The sequence below is a fragment of the Tetrao urogallus genome, assembly GCF_951394365.1.
Source record: "Tetrao urogallus genome assembly, chromosome: 17".
Lineage (NCBI taxonomy): Eukaryota > Metazoa > Chordata > Aves > Galliformes > Phasianidae > Tetrao > Tetrao urogallus.
Genome location: NC_136830.1, coordinates 8,713,634 through 8,740,918, shown reverse-complemented (window position 1 = coordinate 8,740,918; position 27,285 = coordinate 8,713,634). Strand labels below are relative to the sequence as shown.

Below are 27,285 nucleotides of genomic sequence, written 5' to 3'. Positions count from 1 at the left end.
GATAAGCACCTGTCTAATATTTTATTTGCTTTACCTCTGTCAATTGAGGCAGAAATGAAATTCCTGAAAGCCAAACTTATTGGTTGTGAGGTCCCATAGGAATCTACGTCAGTATTTGTAAAGAAGAGTCATCTACAGCCTATCTTAGGCAAACTGTTTCCTGATAATTAAGGTCAGTAAATAAGTCTTTTTTTTTTTTTTTTCCCCTCTGAAATTCACAGCAGGGTAGTTGCAGCTAATGGGAGTTTTGGATGCTCAGCAACTTCCAGGGTTAATTTTTTTCTCTGTTGGTTTTACAGCTAACATTTCACAGACCTGTAGGACAAACTGAAGAATGTGTTTTGGGAGAGATGCCTAAGCTATCAGAGGACAGAATTGTTTTATAAGTTCCCAAACAATAGTGATATTTAAAATATATTCTTAAAGGACATTACACTTTCAGCTTATTAGATGTTGATGCTCTTTATTACTCACAATTACAGAAGGATAATTTGCCTGAGAAAAATTCATTGCCAACAGCATGCTAGACCTCCATTTCAACTCCTGAGGAAATAACTGTTGCAAGCAGTCCAACCTACTGTGTTTTCTATGCAATGCACTGCTTGTTCTGCTCAGTGTGACTTCAGGTAAAACTGTATTTCCAAAAAGCACCCCAGTCAGCTGTGAATGCATACGGATTCCCCAGTATCAATCAGAGAATAGGATTTCAAATATCCTGAGCCCAGAAACGTGCCTGGCACTTGTGGCTGGCTCTGCATCTCAATGCCCCAGATTTTTGCAATCTCTTCTGGCTCCGCTGAAGGATCACAGATGCTGTATGGGGAGAATACGCTGTTATGGGCTGTGAAGATCTGTCTATAATCAGTGTGTCCCATATCTTGTAACCAGTTATTTTGCTTAGCTTTATTTTGAAGACAAGAAGAGGAACAAATAAATGAGAGAGCAGACCCAAGCACTGATGAACTTTGAACTTATTTGAATGTGAAGCTGATTAGCCACAATTGAGGGAGCACAAAACCCCAATCTGAACACTCTGAAATTCAACACATGAAGCTCCGGGATCTAAATCCTGTGTTTCACATGCATCTTCACCTGTATCCATCTTTACCTGTGAGAGAGAAAAGCAGCTTCAAATCGTTTCCTTCCCAGAAGTGTGGGACTGCTTCTGCTCTGTGTAACACGCTGAGCTGAGAGGTGACGCAGTGTCCCAGCTGCTGGACCCCGGGTTTTCCCCAAGTGTCAGGTCACTCCTCCTCACAGGTGATTGTTTGCCATCATCATCTAAAAGAGCTGCATCTTCCATGACTAGATTTACAGGTACAACCACTTAAAAAAAAAAAAAAAAGTATTCACGGCGAGGTAAATATGCAGGTTTATTGCAGCCAAGCCACTCCTTTCAGTGCTCATTCCTTCTTAGACATCTGCTCACCAATGTTAAAACCCCGAGCACCTTTGGCAAGGGGAGAGATCTGCAGCACCTGTAGCAGGGGAGCAATATTTAGGAAGGAAGTGTTGTCAGAGGAAAAGCAGCAGCTTCAGCTTGTGTCCCAAGACAAGTGAATCTTGATGACAGCAGTTTATCATTAACCTGAACACTGCAAGAGGCATATAAGGAGGGAAAGAAGAAGAAAGCCAGAGAATCATCCAGGATGGAATCCACCATAAGGATCAACAATGCTGCAGACATCTCTGTTATTGTCATCTATTTTGTGATAGTCCTGGCAGTGGGAATATGGGTATGTTGGGCTTTAATTTTCTATTTTTTCTCTTTTCTTTCCTTTTTTTCTTTCTTTCCTTTTTTTCTTTCTTTCCTTCTTCTTTTTTTTTTTTTTTTTTGGTGCTTGATGAACAGGTCGTTTTGTAGGTCCTAGGAAAATGGCTCAGTAAATGAAAATGTATAATTATTAAAGACCATGGTGCTTAATTGAGATTGTTAATAAGCGTATGGTGAGGAAAATATGGGTATTTACTGAAGAAGGGAAGATGAACTGGGGAGAGAACTGTTTATATGGATTGAATAGTTAGTGGAGAAGGTGGAGTAATGGGGTTTGGGTGGGGAAGAATCCAACCGTGAGAGGTCAGGTCTGCAAAGCCCAAGCCAAGTCTGATTGCTGGTAGAAAGCAGGCTAGAAGCTGTGAGAATTGGCTGTGTGAGGTGATGTGTAGGAAACAGCAAGAAGTGAGAGTTGTAGGGAAGCAGTGAAGGTGTCAGTGTGCAAGGAGGGCAATATGGGCAATATAGGCTAATGTCTGTGGTGTAAATTTGCTGCTGCAACTGTGGGATGGGCTGAGTGCTGCAGGCTGCTCTCAGCAGAAAAGCGAAGCGGGCCAAGACTGTAGCTGCCATTTGAATGCAGCATTATTGTGGCTTTTCTTTTTGCCAGAGGGACCTTGGCTATAGAGAGCAGTGCCTTTGTAACTGTGAGGAAGGGACAGTTTCAGAGGTGGAAAGAGATGGCTTTGACTTTTTGCTTGTGATCTAAGCAGAACTGTACCTCCTGCCCCCAGGCAGCAACGCAGAATATGCTGAGCACTGCAGGGGAAAACTCAGTGCCTAATCCTGAAACAAAGGACAGTGCTTTCACAGCTAATGGGGAAAGGCAGATACTGTCCTGCTGGTGCTGAACTGTTTGGAAGTAATGGGCCCTTATTATGTGTTACAAAGCTGTAAACCATAGAATGTGCCGAATTTCCAAGCTGCTATTCTGAGGCTTGCTCTTTCCTTGGGGCAAGTGCTCCTGGTCACCTGAGCACCTGACGATTAGCAAGCTGAGCCGAGGCCTTGTCCTGCTGTAATCCTGAGCTTGCCAGGAGCATCCCAGTGGTCCATTTCACAGAACAGAGAAATGTGCTGCAGGAAAACCCCATCCCTTCCTAGCAGCCTGGCAGTGTTTTGAAGAGCACAAAAAATGGGAGGTGAACACAGCATGATCACAGCCCGGTCTTTATCTTTTTGTCGTGGTAGTAGATTGAAAAACGTAGCAACAAATCTGAAGACCTCAGTGTACCTGAACACCTTGCTGTCTTGTGGGAAGAAACTGGGTCTTTGCTGTGGAAGTCTTAACTATTGCTGTAATCAAAGGTCTTTGTCAGAAAAGGGCTGGTCAGATAATGTATTCTGAGTAACTCCTGGAACCCTTTGTCTCCAGCAACAATGTGTTCTTTATTGGACAAATGCTTAATTCAGCTACTGTGTGCACTGAAATGGAAATTTATTTCATATTCCCTTTCTTCTGCGTCAGAATAAAATATTTGGCTAATTTTCTTCAAGTCTTCTTCCTGTATTTGCCTATTCAAAGTTCATCAGTGGAGACAATGGGAAGCCAGTATTTGATCAAGGTCGTTAATAAAAGTGGAGGAAGCTTCCTTCTAAAGGCTGTCCTTTGTTAAAAACAAACTGAGGGCACGAAAAGGAAATTTTAGCCTACTTTGTTTGAACTTCAGAGGAAAGTGTGTGCGCTGCTGAAACCACAGCAAGAAAATCAATTTTTGTAGATATCTGCTTGAGCTGGATAATAGTGAAGAGAAAAGCTGCATAACTTCTGCCCTGTGAACATACAAAACTCAGTCTTTTTTAGTGCCTAAAATCAAAGAGGTTACTCCCCTAATGAAGTGTTCTTCTGAGTTTGAATTTGTACTGAATTTGTAGTTGGGTGATCAATTGTTACATTCAGTGTTACTTTAATGTTCTGGTTTTATTGTAATGAGATGAAGCCATGAAACTTGAATGGCTAATATAGACCTAGACACAGGAATCATTGTTTGCAGAATCATGTAATCATTCGAGGTGGAAGGGAGCTTTACAGGTCATCCAGTCCAATTCCTCTGTAATGAACAGGGTCATCTACAGCTGAGTGTTGTTGTTTTCTTTGTCATAAGTTCTTTCTTATGACACTTCTTGTTTCCACTTTGCCCTCCTGTTTTAGCAGTTTGCTTTTAGTCAGTATATGACTTGCCTATTATGATTAAAACACAATTTAATCACTCTTCTTTTCTCTCTCTTTTTTTCCTCTAGGCCATGTACTCAACCAACCGAGGGACAGTAGGTGGATTCTTTCTGGCCGGACGGAACATGGTTTGGTGGCCGGTCAGTGTTATGTATCCATGTGTGTATAAAACATATTTATGCTTCTGTATGTGCATTCACTTCTGTATATTTCATCCTTAAATATAAAGTATACCTGCTATAGTGTTAAGACTGCAATGGCTATGCCAGGTAGACATACCTTACTGATCTTCAGACTCTCTCTGTACTCACTGTGGTACAGTACTAACTGTACACCAAAAGCCACCTCACAGACAGGATAAAGTGCTGGGGAAGCTGTGCTGAGCTCTGAGTTGTCTTGATGATGAGACATCAAGAACTTGAACTTAGATACTTTGATATCTGAGTAGATAAATCCAGTGCTTTGCCTTTTGGTTCACTTTTTTGGTTTTTTTTTTTTAATGTTTTGAATTTAGTGTTTTCACTGCTCTCAAAGAAGTTGACTTATTTTGAGGTTATCATGGAGAAGAATTAATCTACTGATTCCTCGGTATTGTTCTCGTGTCTCCAACTTTGGTAACAATTTCTGGTCAATGCAAGGAGAAAATCCTGGAAAGATTATGATAAACTATTGTTAAAACAGTTTCAAATTTATTTAATGATTATCTGTGGCTTATATTGCTTGTCTTTGGTGCTGTTTTCTCTTCAAAGAGGAAAGCAGTTACAGACATGAAGCAATGTTTCATGGCTATCCAGCAGGCCTCTGGGAGAAGTGCTGTTAGAAGCAATTGTCTGTTTCTTCTAGGTGATACAGTATCTGTTCAGCAGGACTTCAGAAAAATCTTCATTGTACTGATATTGTACATGCTTTCATGTGCTTCAACAGAGACCATCAACATTCCTGATTTTGCCTTGTTTCAAAAAATGTCTTTGCACTTTGTAAGCTTTTTGATTCAAGATTCCACCCATATGGAATGTGGTTATGGGTTCCAGATGGATTTGGTTACAGGATCTGGGGGATAAAGGGAGTAAATATTTATTCTCTAAAATTTAGTAATTTTCTGGAAGTAGCTCACACAAATACCTACATTATGTTCAGTCTTCTTCACTTCAGGGAGCTCTTGTCTGGCTTTAGAAGGAATCAGAGCTGCCATTTTAATGATATAAAAAGATTAAGGGCTAATGACAGTGAAAGATGTGTTCATTTGGTTGAGTAGATCTGAGAAAATTCAAGTTCCACTGAAAGCCTGAGGAAAGAGAGAGTTTCCTTTCTCTCCTTTGCATGTTACTATGAGATAAATTCTATAATTTTAGGGGGAAAAATTGACTTGCTTGACTGATAGTTTAATCCGGACTGGTTTTAAACCTGTGCAATTCTGTCTGCTTGTCAACAGTGAATGTTAGTACTCTTTGTGCAGACGTAAATGAGAATGGAAGTGGTAAGGCAGAAAAGACTCACCGTGACAACTTTGTGTGGCTATGGAGGCACAGAGAAGTCCTAATGATCCCCTGAAGACCCAGGGGCAGTCAACTAACACTGAATTCTCTAGCAACTCAAAATCAACAGATTCAACTCCCTTACTTGAGCAGAAAGACAAAATAGATGACCCCACGTGCAGCATCTGCTGCCGGACCATCTCTCTTCCCTGCCCAAACTGCACAAGCAGGCATGGATGCAGCGCTGGTCATCAGTGCAGTCTTAAGATCCTCCATTCAGTCCTTCCTTTCTCCATTCTATGGATCATTTTGTGGCCATGAAGGTTGATTGGTATTTTACAAAACTAAGTCTGTAACTTCTTTTTGACTGTTTAGTTGATTTCAGTTTCTGTGTTGTTTCACTGAAATCACTGCCCTTGATACTGTGGATGAGTCAACTCAGTAACTCCAATAGTTCATTAGCAATCAAGATATGTACTTATGTTCTCACTGATTGCCAGAAATTTAAGTCTATCATGAGTTAATTGTATGAGTATGAAATGCTGTTCCCTTACAAAGTTTTTTAGAGAAAAAGAGAGAAGAATCTTCAAGAAACTGATTTTGGTTTCTTATGCTTTGAAGGAAATCTCTTTAGGATAGACCTGCTTGACTTTTTAAATATTCATAACCAGCTGTACTTTATTCCAGAGAGTCACAGAAGCTCAGAGAAATTACCAGCTTTGTAACATTGGGCCTTGCAAACTGAACTTTTCACTTCTTCTGTTCAAATACTTTCTACTCTTGTAAGAAATTCAGCATCTGTTACTAAAGAACAGTCAGCTTCTGTCATAGCCAGTCTGTCAGGATTAACAAGCCTTCAGACACCAGGAAAATCAACAACAACAACAAAACCTCAATTTTGAAGCTTTTCTGCTTCAAATTCTGTTCTTCAGGTTCCATGGTTCTGCAGACAGCTGTCTGCACGAAATTGTGAGTTATCTTAGAAGCCTCAGCTCCTGAGGCATAAATGCTAATAGGGCAAAGTAGTATTTGGTGGGCATCTGATGTTCAGATATGGCTGGAAAGATTTACTGCATAGATAGTAAGTGGGAAGCATTTCAAAGTCAAAGACATAATGTACTTCAAACAAATGTCACTCGGTGTATTTGCTGTTATTAAAGCCCTGATCTTTGTGAGCAGGGTAAGAATTAAAGGGAAAAAATACATTTTTTTGCCTCAGTTCTGCATGCCCTCTTTTCAAAGCCCAACAGAACTGATCAGTGGCACAATTTCTGTTATCTCTGCATCCAGTTAAGTTTTACATACTCTCACAATTCTTCCAATTTGATGGATCTGACATTGCTGTGAGAAGCCAGTAGGGACAACCTGGTACATGTAAGATTAGTACCTTCCTTCCACAGATGAACTAAAATAGGAAATTTACTTATTTTGTCAATTTCCATACAAAAAAAAAAAGGTGTGAAACCGAACTGTTTTTAGAGTAAAAATGATGATAAAATATTAAAAACAAAGCTCTGGTAGAGCAGGGAAAGTGAAGAAGATTTTTGCAGAATCTGTCAGAATGTTTCAGCCAGCCTGGAGGTGCTGTCTGCATCTCAGAGGACAAAGGTGGAAGGTTTCAGATGAGTCTGTTTATGGCTCTGCTGCTCCCACAGCTGTCACAGTCACTAAGAGACAGAGACACCTTACCTGACATATATTGTGTCTCCATATCTGTCTGTTTATCAGTGTTGTTTAATTTGGCAATAACACAATACTGAGAACCTGAAGAATAATCAAGAGAACAGAATAAAACCCAACACTTCTTTCTTTAAGTTTTTTACTATGAGTGGTGAGGTGCTGGAACAGCTGCCCAGAGAGGCTGTGGATGCCCCGTCCCTGGAGGTGTTTGAGGCCAGGCTGGATGGGGCCCTGGGCAGCCTGGTCTGGTGTGAAATGGGGAGGTTGGTGGCCCTGCATGCGGCAGGGGTTGGAGATTTGTGATCCTTGAGGTTCCTTCCAACCTTGGCCATTCTGTGATTCTGTGTTTTCTTTGGGTCTCAGAGCCTTGGAAAAGTCGCAGTAGTATTTTACTGTAAGCATCAAACTGATTTTTCCAAAGTGACTGAAAGTGATCTCATAAAATTCGAGTAGGGAAGCATCTTTCCTACAGGATACAGTCACAGCTGTGAGTTAAAAGAGAAGTATGGAAACTGTTGGAGAGTAGTTCTTAAGCATGGGAATAAGAAATTTGTCAGAGAAGAGGGATTTGAGAAGCATCTTCTGCAGGTGACTCAGAGAGGTGACCTCATGCTGCTGTGAAGGAGCTTCTCTGTTGTTCTCTGTGGAGTGGCTAAGGGCAGGTATTCTCTTTGCCATAGGGAAGGCATGATCAAGGTTGAGGAAAAGTGTTTGATACTGAACTGGTGCTTTCAAACAGGAAAGCAGACATTAGGAATGGAGGATATGTGTGATCCTGAGAGGGAGAAAAGAAAGGCATAAACTGAGAAGTATGCACACTACCATGGCAGTAGTCACTGATTTGCAAAGAGCACTGTATATAAGGTTTGGAACAGCAAGTGCCAGGATGTCAGTGCATCCTAAAGTTAATGAAAAGTGCCAAGTGAATCAGTTAATGAATAACACGGAAAAAACATAATGATCATCATCTGCCTGCAGGGTGATAGTACTTTTCCTGAACAGAGTGCTCTTGTTAAAACCTGACCCCTTAAAAGATTTGAAAGGAGTTAATGTTCCACATTCCAGGTTAGCTCAGTTTTTTGCCCTCTTTCCGTCCTAACAGCTTTTGTTCCTTTCAGTCTACTTTCCTCTTCACTTTTCCTCCTCTATCTGTTGTAAAAATCAATTCACCAACACGTTGCTGAGAATGGCTAACGATTCCAGCTTCAGCCCATCCTCTGGTTTACAGCCGTGCACATGGAGGAACTCAAATATAAAGATCTGCTCTCTTAGTAACGCACTGCAGAGGAAAGAGGCCAGACACAAACACCCAGCCTGTTCCACCTCGGTGCGCCCTGTGCTCACTACAGCAAAGGCAAAAGGACCATCTAGTCCAGCTCCCTGGGCACAGGCATATTTGGCAGACATTCCTCTCTCTTTAACCAGCTTTTAGCTGCAGTTCTCATTAATTTACGCTTCCCAGCTATGATGCCACGTTCCACCCTTGGTGATTGTGTTCACTGTTACGTACTGATTTTGTAGTTCTGCTGTACCAGGTGTTCTTTAATTCAGAAAACAACATGTAGAAATTGAAAGTGATACGTGCACCAGCATTGCTTCGTCCTAAATGTGTTGGTAATTTTGTTTGGTGTCCTATTTTTCTTAAATTTGTAGTTTTCTTAAATTTGTAGTAAATTTTGCAGTTGTACTCCGTGTGGAGTTTGAACACATTCCCAGTAATTGCTATGCTATGCCCTCTGTTTTTAGGCACTGAGACAAATCCCACTGCAGCTTTCTTTTCTGAGAGTTCTTCATTAGCTGCTTGTATTACTTAGATCTGCATGCAGCACGTTTCAAACTTCTGGAAGAGGAGAGGGAACACATTAAGTAAAATCAGGGATTAATGTGGTTAATCTTTTCTGGTGAGTGCAATTTCTGATAACCTAAATTAAAGTTTAATTCTCCATCTACAGGGAGAACACCAGACAGCAGTTACTAATGTCTAATATTAGTACAGTATCTGTTTCTTCACAATTATTTTTGAGCAAATACTGCTGTTGTGGTTTACAACAAAGTGGTTAAAAGAAGTTTTTTTTATTACGAGAAATGTCTCTGACTTATTTGCTAATGCCTGTTACAAGACTTGTCATTCCTGTGGGAATATATTTAATATGACAAACTGATTACATTTCTGTAGGGCACAGCTGAGTTCTAGGAAGCTGTAAAAAAAATAAAGTGAAAAAGAGCAGAACAAAGTGAACTTAGAGACAGAAATTCCTCTAGTCCTGCATAAGGACTAGAAGATAACAGGGGAACCAACAGCAGAAAGGAAGAAAAAAAGCTTGGGAAAGAAGCAGTATAAAGGTGAATGATTTGTTGCATGTAGCAAATGAAGGAGGAGAGTGAGTGCTGTTCTGGCTGTGGTGTGGCTCTAGAGAGTAAACCTGATCTTCACAGTGCATTTCTATGATGAAATCCCTCTTATCCTCCTGAATCTCAGGCAGTCATTCTTGTGCCCTCAGGAAGGTTGCTTTAATTTTTACTGCTACACAAAGGACTCACTGCAGTGATTGCAGACCTGGAGATTTGTAAATACATTCATATATATTTTAGGACCCTACAAATCAATCAGTGAGTTGCAGGCAAGGAATATTTCTATCTCTTGTAACTCCAAACATATTGCAAGTGTACTTGGGATCTACATAAGAAGAATGTGCAGGTGCAGATCCTGTACTCATGGTTGTAAAAGAATGTTTTCAAGGCTTTTAGGTCTTTCAGTTTAGAGGATTACCTCAGACCTTTCCTTTCTGAGTGGCTCCTGCCTTGTCAGCAATCCAGCCTCAACCTTTCTTGGTCTTGCTCTTTCTCTGATCAGCATTTCTTGTGTTTCTCCCCCTATTCTGTCTGCTGGATCATTGCAATGTCTGGAGGTCTTTGCAGCATTCCTTCAATCTAGCTCCTTCATTTGCTTTATTTAGCATCTTCCACAAGCGCTCTCAGCCATGTAGCTTGAAGAATTGAATCATGTTAATTTAATATCTTTTGACTAAGAGTCAAACAACTGTGAAATCTGTACGACTCTGACTGATTGCACAATTAGTCCCACAGTCTGCAGAACTTCATTATGAAACAGGAGTGCAGGTTTGACACAAGCGCACTTATTGTTTCCTCCTTGAGCAAGGCAGATCTGTGTTCCTGTCTAATTGTTTGTGTATCACCCAAATTCAGTTGGTCAAGTTTTGCAAATATTTGAAAGCCTGTTTTGGGTCATAACCTATGTGTCAGTTGGAAGAAGAGTTATGCAGTTTTGTATTCATGCTTCATGTTCTAGACACGAGGGCTAACGTTTCAGATTTGATGGGGGATGGAGAAAAACAACGGGAGTCTTCAAAGTAGTCAAGGAAGTTGGTTGTCATTCGTTCTCATTGTCACCACCTGATGATAGACAGGCCTGAGTTCAAAATGTCAAGTGAACATGGTTTTTTCAAGTTGTCATGAACTGACCTTAAGAAGCAAGTCCTGTTCTTTCTGTTTCCAGATCGGTGCTTCACTCTTCGCCAGTAACATTGGCAGTGGACATTTTGTGGGCATAGCAGGAACAGCAGCAGCTGGAGGAATTGCCATTGGAGGGTATGAATGGAATGTAAGTGACATGCATTTGGGTGAGCGTATCTGTGACGTCAGAATTATCTGCACGGGTTAATCAAGATGCCATCATTGAATAATTTTATGCTGTCAAAATTTACTTGGCAATACTTGTTTCTGTACAGGTGTTGTCTCCTAGGTATCTTCCTTGGTCCTTGCACAAGTGACTGGGAAATGATGGCCCTTTTATGTTCAATGAAGGTTTTTAGAAAATGTTTGACCCAAGGAAATCAGTGGATTCTCTTCTTATTATTATTCTTATTCTATCATTTGATTACATTTAATTATTGATAGGGAGCACTCTCAGACTGTAGGATGTCTGGAAGAGGTAGCTGGTTTTATAACCCACAGTATTTTATTTTTTACTGCAGTTTGCTATTTAGAAATTGTTGAAAAGGCTTTATTTTCTTCACAGGCCATAGGAAATTTGGGACATCCTTCACTGTCGCCTGCATTCTAAAAATCTTTTCCCTTTTAGTTTCTCCTTCTTCTGGCTGTATATGTTCTACATGGCAACCATAAGTGGAACAGAAATATCCAGGCTGACTTAAAATGAACCGCTTGGGGTACCAACAGCAGTATTAACTGTGACAGCATGAAGATTCACACGAGCTGATTAAATGCATTTCCTCCTTCTCAGATATTGTGGGTGTGGATAACAGTGATCTTATGATGCTTGATTCATGTGCATGGAAGGGATTATACCAAAACACAAAAGACTTAATGAGCATTACATAGGTTTCCTTGCATTTAATTCTGTGCAGTGAAAGAAACATACTTCAGTGAGGAACTGTATTTTTTCTCCTTAAGAAGTAAGTGGTTGCTGCAAATATTCAGGTGGTTATATAAATATTAAAGGAGAACACTAAAGGCTAACAAGAATTATGAGACAGTTAATGTCATCTTTCTCTATTTGTTTACAATGGCGCTGTAGGCAACCTTATTCTTCTTCCCTTTGCACAAAAACTAAGCAAAAGAAAACAGAACAAACATTACTTGAAATTTCACAGCATTCAAAGCTCTGGGACACGTACTCCTTCAAACATACTCAAAGCTAACTCTTCGTCTCCTGGGAGGTTCTCCATGGGCTGATGTAAATATACAGAGTGCAACAATTGTTGTTTAGCAAGAAGCATTGATGCATGCATGTGTTTGGAGAGTTACACTACATAGTTCCTTAAATAATTATGACAGAGAGACTCTTTACTGTATAATTCAATTCTCCTCTTGAAAGAAATATTGATTATTATACTTCTTGTATCAGTATTATTCCATGAAATTACTTCTAAATTACATTAATCTGATAGCAGATGCTGAACTACTCTTTCTTGTCCATTTCTCATCTTTGATCTGAAGGCAAAACTCAAAAGACAATGTTACTGAAAACAAAAACAACCTCATGAGTGGACAGAAAAAAATGTAGAATTTTGAGCAGAATTTTGTTCTTCATTTGTCTGTCTAGTTATGTACTACTTTAGTTAGGGAGAATTTACTAGCCATTTCAGTTAGAAAACTGACACGAAAATACAGTAAGATCTATAGTTCACAAAATGCACATGGCCATTCAAAATACACTGAGCAATGATAATGTGGAAATACCAGATCCTGTACTAGATGCTTGCAGTATATTGTACAGTGTGTGGGATCGCTGTAATACACTGTGCCTTGTAAAACTCTCACAGAAGCTCAGTGCAGAAAGAAGCTAGAGAGATATCAGAAGTGCTTCTTTACCCCATACCTACGATTGCTGGTATCACAAGATACCATTGCAGCACAGCTGATTCTGAAAAGTAGTCTGACTGTACCTGGGATGGAGCAACTAGCAAATGGGTCTCAGTTATTAGACTTAATTAATCCTTCTTTAATATTTCCCAGAAATTGTGGACTTATGGGCTCATTGCATTTTAACAGCATGCTTTGAGGACAGCTGGAGTAAGCTAGCATTGCTGGTAGGATGGCATTTTGATACTGAAAGGCAAGCATACGAGCAGAAATCAGCAGTTTTTCTCCAAAATGTGTTCTCATATGTGCTTCTTTTGGAAACTGAGCATGCAATTCAGTTTCCACGGTGCATGACAAATCTCTTAGCCAGGATTTCATTCCCATATTTTCAAGTGTAAGACAAAGGATCGAGCAACACCCATTGCAACCCCAAAGTGCCCAGGTTTGAGTGGTCTCAGTGGTCTCTATCTGCAGTTTGGTCTGATAAATGGTCTTTGTGCTGTCTAGAGAGAGGAGGCTAATTCAGCTGATCTTGTCTTGACTGCAGGCTCTGATATTTGTGGTTGTTCTAGGATGGCTGTTTGTACCCATCTACATCAAAGCTGGGGTAAGTAAAAACAGTGTTATGTTTTCCTGTGCTGTTTGTTTTAATCATCCTCTCTCCTCTTGTTTGTGGATCAGGTCTGGAGTATTGCAAAGCCATTATAAATAGCAAAGGAGATCTGATCACAGTAGAACCTGTCTATATTATCTATATATACATGAGTAATGATGATTCTCAAATTCTGAGACCTGAGATGTGTTTGGTACTCTGCTCTTGTTCTCCTTTGATTCCTGGAGCTGCTGTTCCACGCAACTGCATTTGTAGCTCCCTCCCTTTGCCTTCCACTCCTACAGTATCTGAGTAGCAAAAAGCTTCCTCTAACTTGCTTTGTATCCCTGCCCTGTTGTCTGAGACCTTCTCTTCCCACCCTGCAGGTGGTGACGATGCCAGAGTATCTGAGGAAGCGTTTTGGTGGGAAGCGGATTCAGGTCTACCTGTCAATCCTTTCACTGGTCCTGTATATTTTCACAAAGATCTCAGTAAGTACAACTTCTGCAACAATTTTTCCATCCAAAGTTGATCTAAATAATAGAAACTGCCATTTACATTATTATGCACACAACTGACTGTTGCTTCTGAAGTCCAGTTGAACTAAGGAGTAAAACGTGTGATACAGTAAGTTACGTGTATTTTCTTCTGTGTAGTGAGATTATGTGTGCAGATCTGTTTTGCAGTCTGAGTTTTGTTGGCTTCCTTGAACATCTCTGGGAAGACCTTCTTGGTGTTTGTTGGGCTTTCTCTCTCTTTTTTATTTATTTTATTGTTTCTAAGGTTCACTTTTATAACAGGCAAGAATGGAAGGAACCTTATATTGTATTGCACTCTGTTTAGGGATCGATGAAACATGGGAGGAAATTTCCACAAATACGAATTTGTACATTTTGATCTATGTGAATTATCTGAGAAATAATAGCTGCTGCTTGTTTCACCATTTGGTTTTAGAATCTTTTTGCCATCGGTTTGGGCACACAGCATCCCATGCCAACCCTCTGTTCGTTCTGCTAGGAGAATGAGCAATACTTTTTGGAGAAGAGTGCTGTTGGGTTTTCAAGGAACAGGATTTTTTGTCCCTAGGCTTCATATTCATCCTTCACTCTGGTGAACATGCCATCAGCAATACACACAGCTGAGGGAAAAGTGCAAAAGAACAATGAAAAAATGAGAGTGATAGAAGCTAGAAAACAAGAGAGTGGGAAAATGCAAAGGAAATGGTGACAGCTGAGGTGAAAGGAAGAGAGATTCTTTTAATGGGTAAATGGTTGCTATAAAGTTTAAATTGCTATAAAGTTAATGTTTATTAAGCATGTGGTTGTGCTGCTGTGAAATAGTGAAGGGAGCTGGTGTTTTCCATATGTCTTGAAACTACTAAGCCTTTGAAGAAGTCCACAGTTCAGGTATACCTCAATCTGTTGTTTTTCAGAAGTTGCCATGGCAGATTACTCTTTGCCCTCTGCATGGGAGCTAAGTGATAATAGTGCAATTTAAGCTAAAAGATTGGCCTTTTGCTCTCATTCTCACATCTTCACGATAACTGATCCTTGCAGAGGTTATAAATTAAACAGGTTGGTGCTATGTGACTGGCCCCAACGCTGGATTTCTGTATAGTTCAGAAGGATCAGTTAAATGTACTGTTGTTGCGCTTAACTACCATAATCAGAAATCCAGGTATGTTGCACATGACACAGAGCTCTGGCAGTCCTAGCAGCTGAGAAACATTTCCAATCAGATGACTCAGTCCCATTCTGCAACACATTTGCAAGAAGCCCATTAAGCAGGTTCTGAATTTAGTCTTTTATTCCCAGCCTTATAATGCCTAAGAGTTTAGTCATGGGATTTCATCCTGTTTCACTAGAGGTGTCTTAATTCCAGGCAAGATACATTCTCCATTTAAACTTCCCATGTGATCACGAGGCTGAAGCACCTTCTCGTGCACTTGTGGAGCAAAGCAATAGTGAAGAGATGCCTATAGCAGCATTACCATATGGCCATATTACCATATAGCAGATTACCAGCACCCCACTCTACCTCCCCAGCTTCTGATGAACCTAGTTATTCCAGATGTACGTGGAGAATTGCCATTGAATTGGGCAGGGGAAAATTTGGTGTAGAATTCTGTAACTATTCTGACACTGTCAATTCCATGTACAAACATGGCTCTGATTTCTGTAGCATCAAACGTTTTCTGCACTGTTGCATTGTGTGACTACATTCAGTAGAGCGGAATTTGCTGTATTTTATTTGGAAAAAGCAGTTTTTGGAGGTTTCAGGTACTGCCGGAGAAGTAACGGTAGGTTTTTCTGTCCCGTGCTATGCAAAACCAGGCCCAAATTGTCTTCAAATGAACATCTCCAGGAGCACAAAGGGAAGGGCTGTTCCATCCTGGCCCATAGCTAGTTTATTTGTGCTGTGTAGAGACGTATGCACTGTGCAGAGCTAGCACAGGTCTCTCTTCACAGAGGCACATTTTATCTCCAGACATACCCATGTGTTGTCAATCTGTGCCCTATCCAACCTGCAGATTTGCATTTTACTTCCTCAACTGCTGCTTTTCCAAACACTCCTTTGTTGTCACCTAGGCTTAGTGAGATTTGGTGTAGAAGGATCTTTCCGCCCTGCCCTTGACAGGCAGTCACACCTAACAGTTTAACTGCCACTTATCCTTCTAGAATAAGAGCAGCACATTTTCAGGGTAGTTATTTCATGTGTTGATTCCTTCATTTGATATCATACTATTGAATGTTCTTAGTAATATTATGATCAGGGTACATTCCAATGAATAATAAAATACGTCAGGCCATGTAACTCCTGGCTTGCTCTCTCTGGCATGCTGCCCAATGCTGCATGATGATTAGATTCTCTTTGCATGTATCTGTACAAGATTATTACTGTTTCTGTCTTTTCTTGGACATTTTCTTTGTATTTTTATTGTTCCTTTGTTTTGTGGCTATCAACTGCTTGTCAGGCAAGGCTACGCTGCAAGGATCTTTGGGATCACATGTGATCATTCAGCCTAAATGATTTTCAGCTGGCTGCACAAGCATCTCACGTGTGTGTGCTTCCTAAGCATGCGGTACTGTGAGTCCAAAGCCCCTGGCAGCTGTCAAGGCCTTGCTTTATAACTGCATTGCTGATATTGGTCATTGTGCCAAAGAATAAGGTCTAGAGAAAATAAAATCAAGAGTAATTAACTCAATTATGATAAGACCAAAGCGAATTAAATTCTGAAGAAATCATAAATAGATTTATGAGAAATCAGGGCACAGGTTTACCAACATAAGGGGAGGAAGAAAGATAAACTCATCTTAGAACTTCACAGTGTAGAATAAATTGTAGAGCACTGGGGTTCATTATGTTGGAGCTGGATCCTCTAGTGATATATAAAGGCTCCAAGTTAGCTATCTTGCATTCTGCCAATTGTTCCTGCAGGATCTGTGCATGGCTTTGGAGAAAGAGCTTGTAATGGGAAGATTTGTCAGAGATGAGATAAGGATTAAATAGTATTATTAAAAGGCTATTTGTGGAGAAATAAGGAAATATTGGAAGGAAATAATCTGATGGGAGGGAGGAGCAGTGAAGCTGGAAGGTAACAGCAATTCAAAGTTGCTGATAAATTGCTTAGGACATGAAATAATTAACTGTATGTTTCTTTGCTAGGGTGATTTTAGGACCATTAATATTTAATGCTATGTAAGCTGAAGTAAAGCCAAGAACAATAAAAGATTACTTGGACATAAGCAGATCAGTGGTGTGAAAAGGTGGGAAAAAATATTTCCATAGAGATAAGGGACAAAGGACACAACCTGGCAGCCACTGGGAGATACAATCTGAAAAGTCCTCATTCCTAATTTCAGCCTAAAACCTGTAAGAAACGTAATCATCTCAAGCTGCTTCAGGGCAGGGTTTGGGGAGTGGAACCCTTTCTGTAGCTCACACCCTGCTTCCTGCTTGTCTTCTGCACATCGGGGCACTGCGTGAGGATCTGCTGCACTGGTCAGCACTGCCTCATTCTCCAGAGCAAAGCAGTCGTGGCTTCAGCGACCTGCAGTGCTTTGTAGTTCCTGAGCGTGTTTGAGCACTGGAGGACTTGTGCTGTGAAGGGAGGCTGACTCCCTTTATTGTGCCTTTGTATGGGAAGGGTGGGATACAGAAAGCAGGCGTGCAGGTGGGATTGGGTGTGAATCCTTCATCTGGATCCAGGAGATACAGACCTCTAAGGAAAGGAGGACTAATGGCAACTCATTAGAAATGCATTGGGGTAGATCAGCCTTACTGTAAACTTAGGTGAATAACCTTGATGCAGAATATTTTTAATTAAGGAGATTATTTAATGTGTTTAAAATCTCAGTAAGAAATAGATTGTTATTCTGAATAGATACAGATAGATAGTATATTTAGATATAGATAGATAGTAAGATAGTATATTTGGATATAGATAGATAGTAATATTTTTTACACATGAGCCAAAGGTCTCTTCTGTTAGCCAGCAACTTGTCAATTATTCTGACAGGAACCTTAGATTTGTGATAAATTCTTTGCTTTTAATTCCCACATGTCCTGAACTGGTGAGACTAGCTGTAGCACGTGTATGTAAGGAGTGAAGAAAAAGGGAGAGAGTTACTAGCATTAAAGGAGGAGCCCTGCCATATCTTGAAGACATCACAGGTCCCAGCCCTGGGCATCGCAGTGAGTTTTTAACTTTACTGAAGTCCCTCAGAATGGATGCACACAGTAGTGAGGAGGTGACTGCCTCTAGCTAAAATGAGCTGTTGCTAAATATTTGGGAGTTCTTTGAGAAATGCTACGCTGTTCTTATACTGAAAGAACCACAGTTCTGAGAGGAACAACTTCTATTTTCATTTTGCTGGGTTTTTTTTTGTTGTTGTTGTTTGTATGTTTGGTGCAGTACTGTAAGGGATTGTGTATTTCAGCACTCCAGTCATGAACGTATGATGTGCCATCACATAGAACTTACCCCTTGCCTAATATGTATCATTTCCATCCCTTACAGGCAGACATATTCTCTGGAGCCGTGTTTATACAGTTGGCCATGGGTCTGAATCTGTATCTGGCTATTATTATCCTGCTTGTTATTACTGCTCTTTACACCATCACAGGTGAGTTTGCAGAGCAGCCTGATAAAGTAATTAAATTAGAGAAGCCAGGAAAAGGAAAACAGGGGAAGTGGATGAGAAAAATAAAAACTCGACAGGGGTGTGTTTTACTGTGATCTTTGTTGAAAGAGAGAGGTAGAAAAAATGAATAAAAGAAGAATAAAAAGATGAAAGATTTTCATTGAGGCATTTGCAGAGGGGCTGACCTGTTTGTTCTGTCATTAGGTGGCCTCGCAGCTGTGATTTACACAGATACCTTGCAGACGTTTATCATGGTTGTGGGATCTTTCATTCTCATGGGATTTGGTAAGTAAATCACAGTGCTGACAGCAATTGATCCTGCAGTGCGGGGCCCTGTTACCTTAACTAGGAAATTCCAGTTCTTATGCCTGTTTATCAGGGAGTGATGTAGGCATGTTGCCTAGCAATCTGGTCATTGAGACAACTCCATTCTAAAGAACGGGTGAATCCATAAGGTCATAAGGTACTATGTAACATCCTATGAGAGAACAGGACCAGTGATGGGTAATGAGGTAGAGGTGGAGTTGCTGATTATGCTCTTCAGAAATTCAGGGAGTAACTTTTTTCCAGAAAATTATAATTTCATAGATTTTCAGATGCTAATGCTTGAAACTTCTGATTCAAAATGAAGAACTGTTGGCTACATTGTATGGTTTTTTTTTTTGTTTTTTTTTTTTTTTCATATATATATACTCTCTAGGGTTTTGTTCATCACTGTTACGGTGTTTTTCCTTCACGTTGTCTGGCTGTACTTGAGATGTCAGTGTTACATCCTTTTTCACTTCTTTTGCTTTCTATTTTTCAGCATTTAAAGAGGTTGGAGGGTACGATGCATTCATGGAGAAGTATATGAATGCAATTCCATCCAATATCACCTATGGAAATAGCACAATTGATTCAGAATGCTATACTCCTCGAGCGGATGCTTTTCACATCTTCAGAGATGCTGTCACTGGAGATCTGCCGTGGCCAGGGCTCACTATTGGTTTGAGCATCCTTACTCTGTGGTACTGGTGCACAGATCAGGTAATGTGGAAGCCATGTGCCTTGGAAATGCAGAACACAAAGCTCTGCAGACTTCTAGTATGATCTAAGAGTAATGTTTGTTTCTTCTCTTCCCCACAGTTTGGTATTCAAAGCTATGTCACAGGAATGGCAGTTATTTTAGGACTAGTCAGAGTATTTCCAGCTTCTGGTTTCTAAACTCCTCCTTTATTAAATGGCTCCATATTGGGGCTGTTGGACCATATGTGTGCAAGAAAATGGAAATGGTGTTCTTTCGGTTCTTCTTATAAACTGTTCAGAAGATGCAGTGTTTAATTCCTTTCTCATGTTTTGTAATTTATAATTCTGCATAAGAACAAGGAGAGAGTTTGTAATGTGAACATTTACTTAAGAAACCTCATATCAAATGGTCTTAGTTGGACTGGGATGTTTCCCCATTCAGCGATCCTGGTTTGTTTCCTGTTTGTGTGGCTTCCACCTTTGCATGCACAGTTTTGGGTGGATTTTCTTTATACGTTTGGTCTTTCAGTCTGGAGACTCTCACCATTTCCTTCTTCCTTCCCCTAAGAGCTATCATCCAGCTTCCCAGAGAGATCACACTGGCATGAAAGTAGAAAAGCGTGCTCCTGCAACTGTGACATACATACATGCTCAATCTGAAGAGAGTGATCTCTCTGCTTTCTGAATTGTGAGAAGGACAATTTTTCACAATTTATAAAGCAAGTTAAAAAAGCAATGTAAATATCTATTTTCTTCTTTTTTGTCTCTTGACTTGCTTTATAAATAACTTTTGAGAACAAAAGAGTATTGGCTCTTGAACACGTGCTGAATAAACGTTATTTTCCTTGACTTATTTTAAATGTATTTTCAAGTAGTGTTTATGTTTTCCTGGTAATGGAAATCATAAATGGGCTCTTTCACCATCACACAGGTTAAGGAGCGCTTTGTGTCTGGAATGTGGCTTGGTGTGTTCATGGTACTGATTGAGTCATGCGTGCCTGTCGTGTCTCATTGACAGGTTATTGTCCAAAGATGTCTCTCTGGCAAGAACATGTCCCATGTGAAGGCTGGATGTGTGATGTGTGGGTACCTGAAGCTCTTGCCCATGTTTATCATAGTGATGCCTGGAATGATCAGCCGAATTTTGTATGCAGGTATACACACATATTTACAGGGATGCAGATGTCCTCCTGCTGCTGATCTTTCACTGGCAATCTCTCTCAATTTCCTTTTCTCTGTCCTAAATACCTGTCAGATTGTTGTCTTGTCATACGGTTGTTCAGGCACATATGTGCACAAATACGGACTGCACTGAGCGAATCCACAAACCCACAGGCAGAGAAGAGGTGTTTAGGTTGAGTGAAAACTGTGTTCCTCTGTTTTTTATTTGACTTGCTTTTCTCGTGTTACTGAGTTCTGGTCTGACAAATTAATTCTGGTGTTTTTTGATCTGCAGCAATTTTTAGTATTTTTTTTTAGAGAGGAAAAGGAAAATGGAGGCTTAGAATCACCTTCCATCCTGCTAGCAGACCAAGGATGATATAGAACGTGTCAGTCCAGTGGTTCAGTGCATGTTTGTTAATATGACCTTGTCTAACCATGTCTCGTTATCCTCTTCTCAGATGTGGTGGCTTGTGCTGTGCCTGAAGTCTGCCAGCAGGCCTGTGGCACCTCAGTGGGCTGTACAAATATTGCTTATCCAAAAATGGTAGTAGAACTTATGCCAAATGGTAAGACACTATTTTTGTTTGTTGTTTTAGGAAAGGTGAGGCTGCCAGACTGTAAAAATGAGTGAGGGAGAGCCCAAGTCTCAGATTTAGCTAAAAAAAAGTGTTGCTAAAATAGTTACTGTTAGTCTAAGGGGTGAGAAATCCTAATTGATTGTGGCTGTGGGTGCAGAACAGTTGCATGCCAACAATGTCAGCTCTCAGCAGATACTGAGCAATGACATTCTAATTGTTCCCCTTCCCTGCAAAGGTCAAAAGTAACCTACTTTGCCTGTTTCATAAAGGACTGGGGAATTTTGAGTTGCAGGCGTACACCTGCAGTCCTTATGACAGCCCCACTGAGGTGGGAGAAAACATTGTCCTGTAATGCCTGTTCAGTGAGAGAATGAGGCACCAATCTGTAGAAGACTAAGCATAGGGAAAAGAAACAAAAACTGCAGAAAACCAGAGCTGATTCAGAAGGCTAGAGAAAACAGATTATGGTGTTATGCAAACCATGGTACTTCCTTGATCTCTTTATAATTCCCCATTGTTTCATAGATGTTGAAGATAGTCTTGTTAAAGTACTATCATACTTCCCCATACTATGTTGATTAGATCATGCTGCTTGGAAAAGTGGTTTTTCCCTGATATTTAATCAGTAAAAGAAACTTGTTATCTGATTTACAAATATATCACAGGCAACTGAGCACTGCACTGAATTCAAGAGAAATGATTTTATAATTGTGGGTGAAGTCTGGTTATTAGTTTTTACCTGAAAGCATTCACAAGGAAGTACCTACACTCTAAAAGCTCAAGCATTGTCCCCTCACTGCTGTAAATAGCTTTTCCAAAGCTCAGCAGCATCACTCTGCTTGCATTGCAAGAGAGTGGCAGGCAGACATCAGCACATAAACGTGCCAGACATACACGTAGCTGGCTGACTTGAAGGGATCAGACAGTCTCTATGGATGGTGCTGTGTATCGACACGCTTCACTGAATGCCCATCCCACCTAATGTATGGGGTGTCTTTGTTTTCCAGGTCTACGAGGTCTGATGTTATCAGTCATGTTGGCATCCCTTATGAGCTCCTTGACTTCCATTTTTAACAGTGCCAGTACGCTGTTCACTATGGACATTTACACCAAAATTAGAAAACAACCGTCAGAGAAAGAGCTTATGTTGGCTGGAAGGTAAGGCAGAAATGCAGCATGCCTGAGAAGCCTCCAAAAGAGTGCCTGAGTGAAAATCTGTATTTGCAGTGTTCAGGCAGTGCAGCAGTGGCCTCCTGTGGCCAGGCAGGCTGTCCCATGTGTGCTTTCCCATCTGGATGTTTTATGATAATAATTTCCAGACCTTACGTCCAATGTAATAGACAGTGGCTAAACTAATGCTCAACACTTACTTCCTACTGCTGTTCAAAGGGAACTACTTACAGATACCTTTGTAGGCTTTATGCTACACCATGCTCAGCATCAATCAACTAGTTCTACCTTATTTGCTTTTGGTTCATCTCTAGTCGTAACAAAGGAAAAAAGTAATTTTCTGTGTTTTAATTGCATGTTTAGCTGTATGATGACTGGTGTTTGACAGACATGATGCACAACTTGAATTACTTCTGTTTGTTCAATGGTAATTGGCCATTTCATTGATTTCGCTGGTTGAAATACAAAATAGACATTTAAATTATTGATTAATTGCTGTTTCTGATAGATGCTTCCTAGCAGGTGGCTAATAGAATATCTGGCTATGTTTGCAGGGCATTTATGGTGGTTTTAATTGGCATCAGCATCGCCTGGGTTCCTGTGGTGCAGTCAGCTCAAAGCGGGCAGCTCTTTGATTACATTCAGTCAGTTACCAGCTACCTGGGACCTCCCATTGCTGCTGTCTTCCTGCTTGCCATCTTCTGCAAGCGAGTAAATGAACAGGCAAGTGCAAATCAGGAAATAATGAAGCTGCATGTTGCTTTAGTTATCTTTTTTTTTTTTTTTTTAACCAAACATATCACTTTTCACCTTTGTTTTGGATGCTCTCTTCATTTGTCAGCAAACTTTTCAACAAATGCACTGTTGTTTCCTCCATTATTTCCCATTGCTTTTTGGATCCATTCTAGGAATTGCTGTTTTTTATTTTTAGAACAGTGAATTGAGAAATATTTAAGTAAGTAACTCGAAGGGATGAGGTCTGGATTATGCTTTTGGGACCATGAGCCAGCCACATTAACTGGGATCTCTCTCAGACATTCTGAAGACTCAATATTCAGGACTTCAGTTTCTTTCCTATAGTGCTAGGAATAATATTTGCTAATGGTTCAGGTTTGCTCCAAGAAGAAATGGTTTCATGAGAAACCCTACAGAGAAAAAGGCATCTGTCTGTTTTTTAATTTGGCTGAAACTTTTTGTAACTGCTTTCCCTCAAGACCATTTCAGTGGTTGTCTGTGTGTCTGTCCAAAAGATCCTGCTTTATGCACAGAGGGATGTTCCATGTGCTATCCCAGTATAGATACATCTCACAGATGGGTTGGATCTGTGTGCCCTTTGTGGAAATCTGCAGTTGATCTGTGATTGCAGCTGGAATTTTGCCTGAGTTAGAACTTAATATAATCCTCATGTGTTTGTGTACACAGCATTCTTCAAAGCTGGATAAGTAGTACAGATAAGTATCAAAGCTTAAAATACATAAAATGAACTCCAATATTGTAATTGTTTATACGATTTATCAGTATTTCTTGTTCAGAAACATTTTAGCTAGAAATTGAATTAACTATCTTATTGTTATTATTATTATTATTATTATTTTATTATTAACTATCTATATACCATGAAAACTAGAATATGTTTCCATTGGGATTTCCAGTTTTCTGTTACAGTTGTTAGTTATTTGACTTCATGAACTCATGGAATGGCTGAAATTGCCAAAGTCAACATAATGTGTCAAACCTGCATGTTTCCCCCAGCAGCTCTTGAGGAGTTACAGTGTGCCCTTTTTGCTAACTTCTGTCCCTTTCTGCAGGGTGCCTTCTGGGGCCTGGTAGTTGGGCTGCTGGCCGGGCTTGGTAGAATGATACCAGAGTTTGCCTATGGAACTGGTAGCTGTGTGGCCCCTTCCAACTGCCCGTTCATCATCTGTGGGATTCACTACCTGTATTTTGCAATTATTCTTTTTGGGGTTTCTGCCATCGTTATCCTGGCAGTCTCCTTCATGACTAAGCCAATTCCTGATGTACATGTGAGTATTACTGCACTTCTGCTCCTAGAGAAATGAAGTTTACCACTAGTTTTAAATACTGTTACTCGGTATATTGTCACATTTCATCTGTCTACATCTTATAGTCCTTGTAAGAAAGCAAAGGAGGCAGTCTTCATTTATCTGTCACTGAGCTTCAGTGACTCCTAACGATCCAAGGCGCTGACTTAACAGCATTTGGGATGCTGTGGTCTCCGTGTACTCAGGATCTAGTTTTAAACTTCTTTTTTTAATGGCAGCTTTATCGCTTGTGCTGGACTTTGCGGAACAGCAAAGAGGAACGTATTGATCTCGATGCAGATGATGTGGAGGAGAAACCTGATGAAAAAGATAAGGAATCAGGTAACTGATGAGTAATTTCTGTTGCAGTATCTGAGATGCCATCAGTATGTTTGAGAATCCCTATTCCATTCCTGAACAAACAACAGCATGCATAGTTTTCATAAAACAATACACCCCAGCAACAAAACCTCAGCCCAGATTTAAAGGGCTAGTAAGGTGCCCTTTAAATACACGAGTCCTAGTGCAGATCAGAAGTGACAGGAGAAATACTTGTTCTCTAGGTGGCTAGGTGCCAGTTCTAGGCTTATGTTAGCAGTGGTGTGCCTTGGCAGAACTGCATGTAATTCTGGCACTTGCAATGAAACAAGGAGAATTCATTTTGAAATAGAGCGTAGTAGCAAGGACTGAAGGAGCAAGGCATGGTGCAGGACAAAAGGAAAGCTAATTGCCAGACATCCATCTGAGCAAAACCTCCTGCTTCCTTTGCTGGGCTTCTCATTCTGCTGCCAAGTTCCTTTTCATAAATATCCTATAATTCATCTATTTGTTTTTTGATTAAAAGTATAGAAAGTAGGGAAAAAATGAGTGAACAGGTTGAGCTTTGCAGAGTGACCTGCTTCTCACGTACAAGATCAAGTCTCTATGCTGTAAAAGGCCTTGCAGTATTTAGAAAATCACGCTTTTTTCCAGGTGAGCTGTGAAAACACAATATTAATTTCATTTTTGTACAGCCTTGTACTGTATTTAAAAGCTTCCATGCAAGTAAGACCATAAGTCAGAGCTACTATATTAAATATAGGATGGAGCTCAGCCACGGAGAACTTGTAGTGTACGCAGCAGTCCATGCTTACATTTCATGACCAGTATGCTATTCCTTCCAGTTTCAGAGGAGAGTGAAGACCCAGGATGCCTAAAGAAAGCTTACAACTGGTTCTGTGGCTTAGAGCAACAGAAAGGACCCAAACTGAGCAAGGAGGAAGAGGAAGCACTGAAGAAGAAACTGACTGACACATCAGAAGTGCCACTTTGGAGGAATGTTGTGAATATCAATGGCATCATCCTACTGACTGTGGCTGTATTTTGCCATGCCTATTTTGCATAAGCCTCTGATTGCAGTTCTGAAATCGTACTGTATTGTCAAGAAGAAACAATGAGTTGTAAACTTACACAGATTCATTTAGTATTTTCATGCTCTAAGTTTGTAAAAATCAGGGTAATTTACTCACTGATTCTGTGATCATAATTTCAACAATCTCAAGATCAAGAATGCTAGGAGTTCAAGAAAGAGAATTTCCATTTGGAAATTGAATCAGTCCAGGATTAATAGAGGTTCAGAATTTTCATCCTATATTCTCTCTTCTCACGATACATTTCATATTTTAGGTGCAGAACAAGACTGCACGAACCATTGGCTCATTTCATGAGCCATTTATCAGGGTTTGTGAATTATCTCTTGGGGCCAATGACACTATTTTAATTTTCAGCTTTTTCTCTTCTGATCATTCAGGTTGTTTTTTTTTTTTCCTTTGCTTATAATAACTTGATTACTAAAAAAAAGAACCATCAAACAACTGAGGGGCCATATTGCGGGCCAAACTAAAAAACCACTTTTGTTCTCTCCAAGCACAGCAGTGAAGGGCTTTTGTATATATCAGTGCATTTGATACTGCATCTAACTTTCCATTGTCACTTTCTTCCACTTTCATTTTTATGATATTTTTCATCATCTTGTGTTTCTCAGTAATGAGTGGAACATGAACCACCTGAACTGACCGCCTTTTGAAACTGGTCAAAACAGGATTCAATTATCCTATCAGGAATTCTGCTTATGATAGATTCTCTGCTTAAGGTTAACTTCAAAAGGTCCCCCTCTTGTATATTTTAATGTGTATCTATACTTGAATGTGAAACTTTTTTATACAAAACACATGTATTATATATGCATACAATACATTATATATATGCACATATATGTTATATATCAGAATATATGTATGTGTGTATATATATTTATTTATTTATTACTGATTGATTCCCATCTTGGTATGTCAAAGATAATCTCTACCCACAGCTGTTAGGACCTCTTTATCCTGGAGATGGTGTTAATGTTTTGCTTCTTTCTATGAGCTGTACTACAAAACAATCCATGAACATTGTTGAAAGTCCAAAGCATGAGTGCTGGTTTTGCATTTTTCTTTTCGGAACGTTTGAGGGTTTTGTGCCACTTCTCTGAAAGACTGTAAATATTTCTTCTGAAGACTGCATTGAGAAATACAATTCGTGCTGTATGAAATTTCAGTATGACAGTGTGAGTTCATGAAGGAGAGCAGCCATAGCTGTGGGATGCCAGCTAAGTCAGTCTGATTGGCTCCACTTGCTAAGTGTGAGATCTGCTGGAGATATGGGAGAAGATAGGTGTAACACTTCAAGTCAAAAAGCAATAAATCTTGTAATCTATGGGTAATTCAGCCTCTTGGGGAATCAAATGTAGAAAGAAGACATCAGCTGCTGTGGTCAAGCCGCTGCACAACTCCTTGTTACTGTTGCCCAGTATCATGGCATGCTGTGTTGTCTCTTCCCACAGCACTCTGCAGCAGAACTGCCCTGAGGTAGGTGCATCTCAATAAAGCTGGCGTCACCTCTGTACGCCCCACCACGTCGCTGCCAGCTCCTCCATCTCTAGTCCTCACTTTATCATCTGACAGTATCATCTCTTCATTTACATCTCAAACAAAGTGCTCTGCTGGTCCTCGTTATAAAGCCTGCAGTATACTGAAAAGGTTTGCACGAGCCAGATTAAATCAGTACTATATAAATATCAGTGCAAGCTTTTTATTGCAGTTAGTAAGTGAGAGAGTAT

General features: G+C 40.2%; 1 protein-coding gene across 3 annotated transcripts; it reads left to right on the top strand.

The window, feature by feature from the left end:
• Positions 1 to 1,649: 1,649 nt before the first annotated feature.
• Positions 1,650 to 25,527, top strand: SLC5A1 (solute carrier family 5 member 1; the record flags this gene model as incomplete). Of its 3 annotated transcripts, none has more annotated exons than XM_079543808.1 (15): positions 1,650 to 1,736; positions 4,016 to 4,087; positions 10,620 to 10,724; positions 12,996 to 13,055; positions 13,427 to 13,531; positions 18,061 to 18,166; positions 18,389 to 18,469; positions 18,990 to 19,210; positions 20,208 to 20,343; positions 20,812 to 20,919; positions 21,939 to 22,089; positions 22,656 to 22,824; positions 23,910 to 24,125; positions 24,383 to 24,485; positions 25,307 to 25,527. In XM_079543808.1, 15 exons carry the CDS (start codon positions 1,650 to 1,652, stop codon positions 25,525 to 25,527), a joined length of 1,941 nt encoding a protein of 646 aa, XP_079399934.1. The 3 variants fall into 3 exon arrangements, with proteins under 3 accessions (XP_079399934.1, XP_079399935.1, XP_079399936.1); XM_079543810.1 differs by having other exon boundaries at positions 1,662 to 1,736; positions 25,313 to 25,527; XM_079543809.1 differs by lacking the exon at positions 20,812 to 20,919.
• Between the last annotated feature and the right edge of the window lie 1,758 nt (positions 25,528 to 27,285).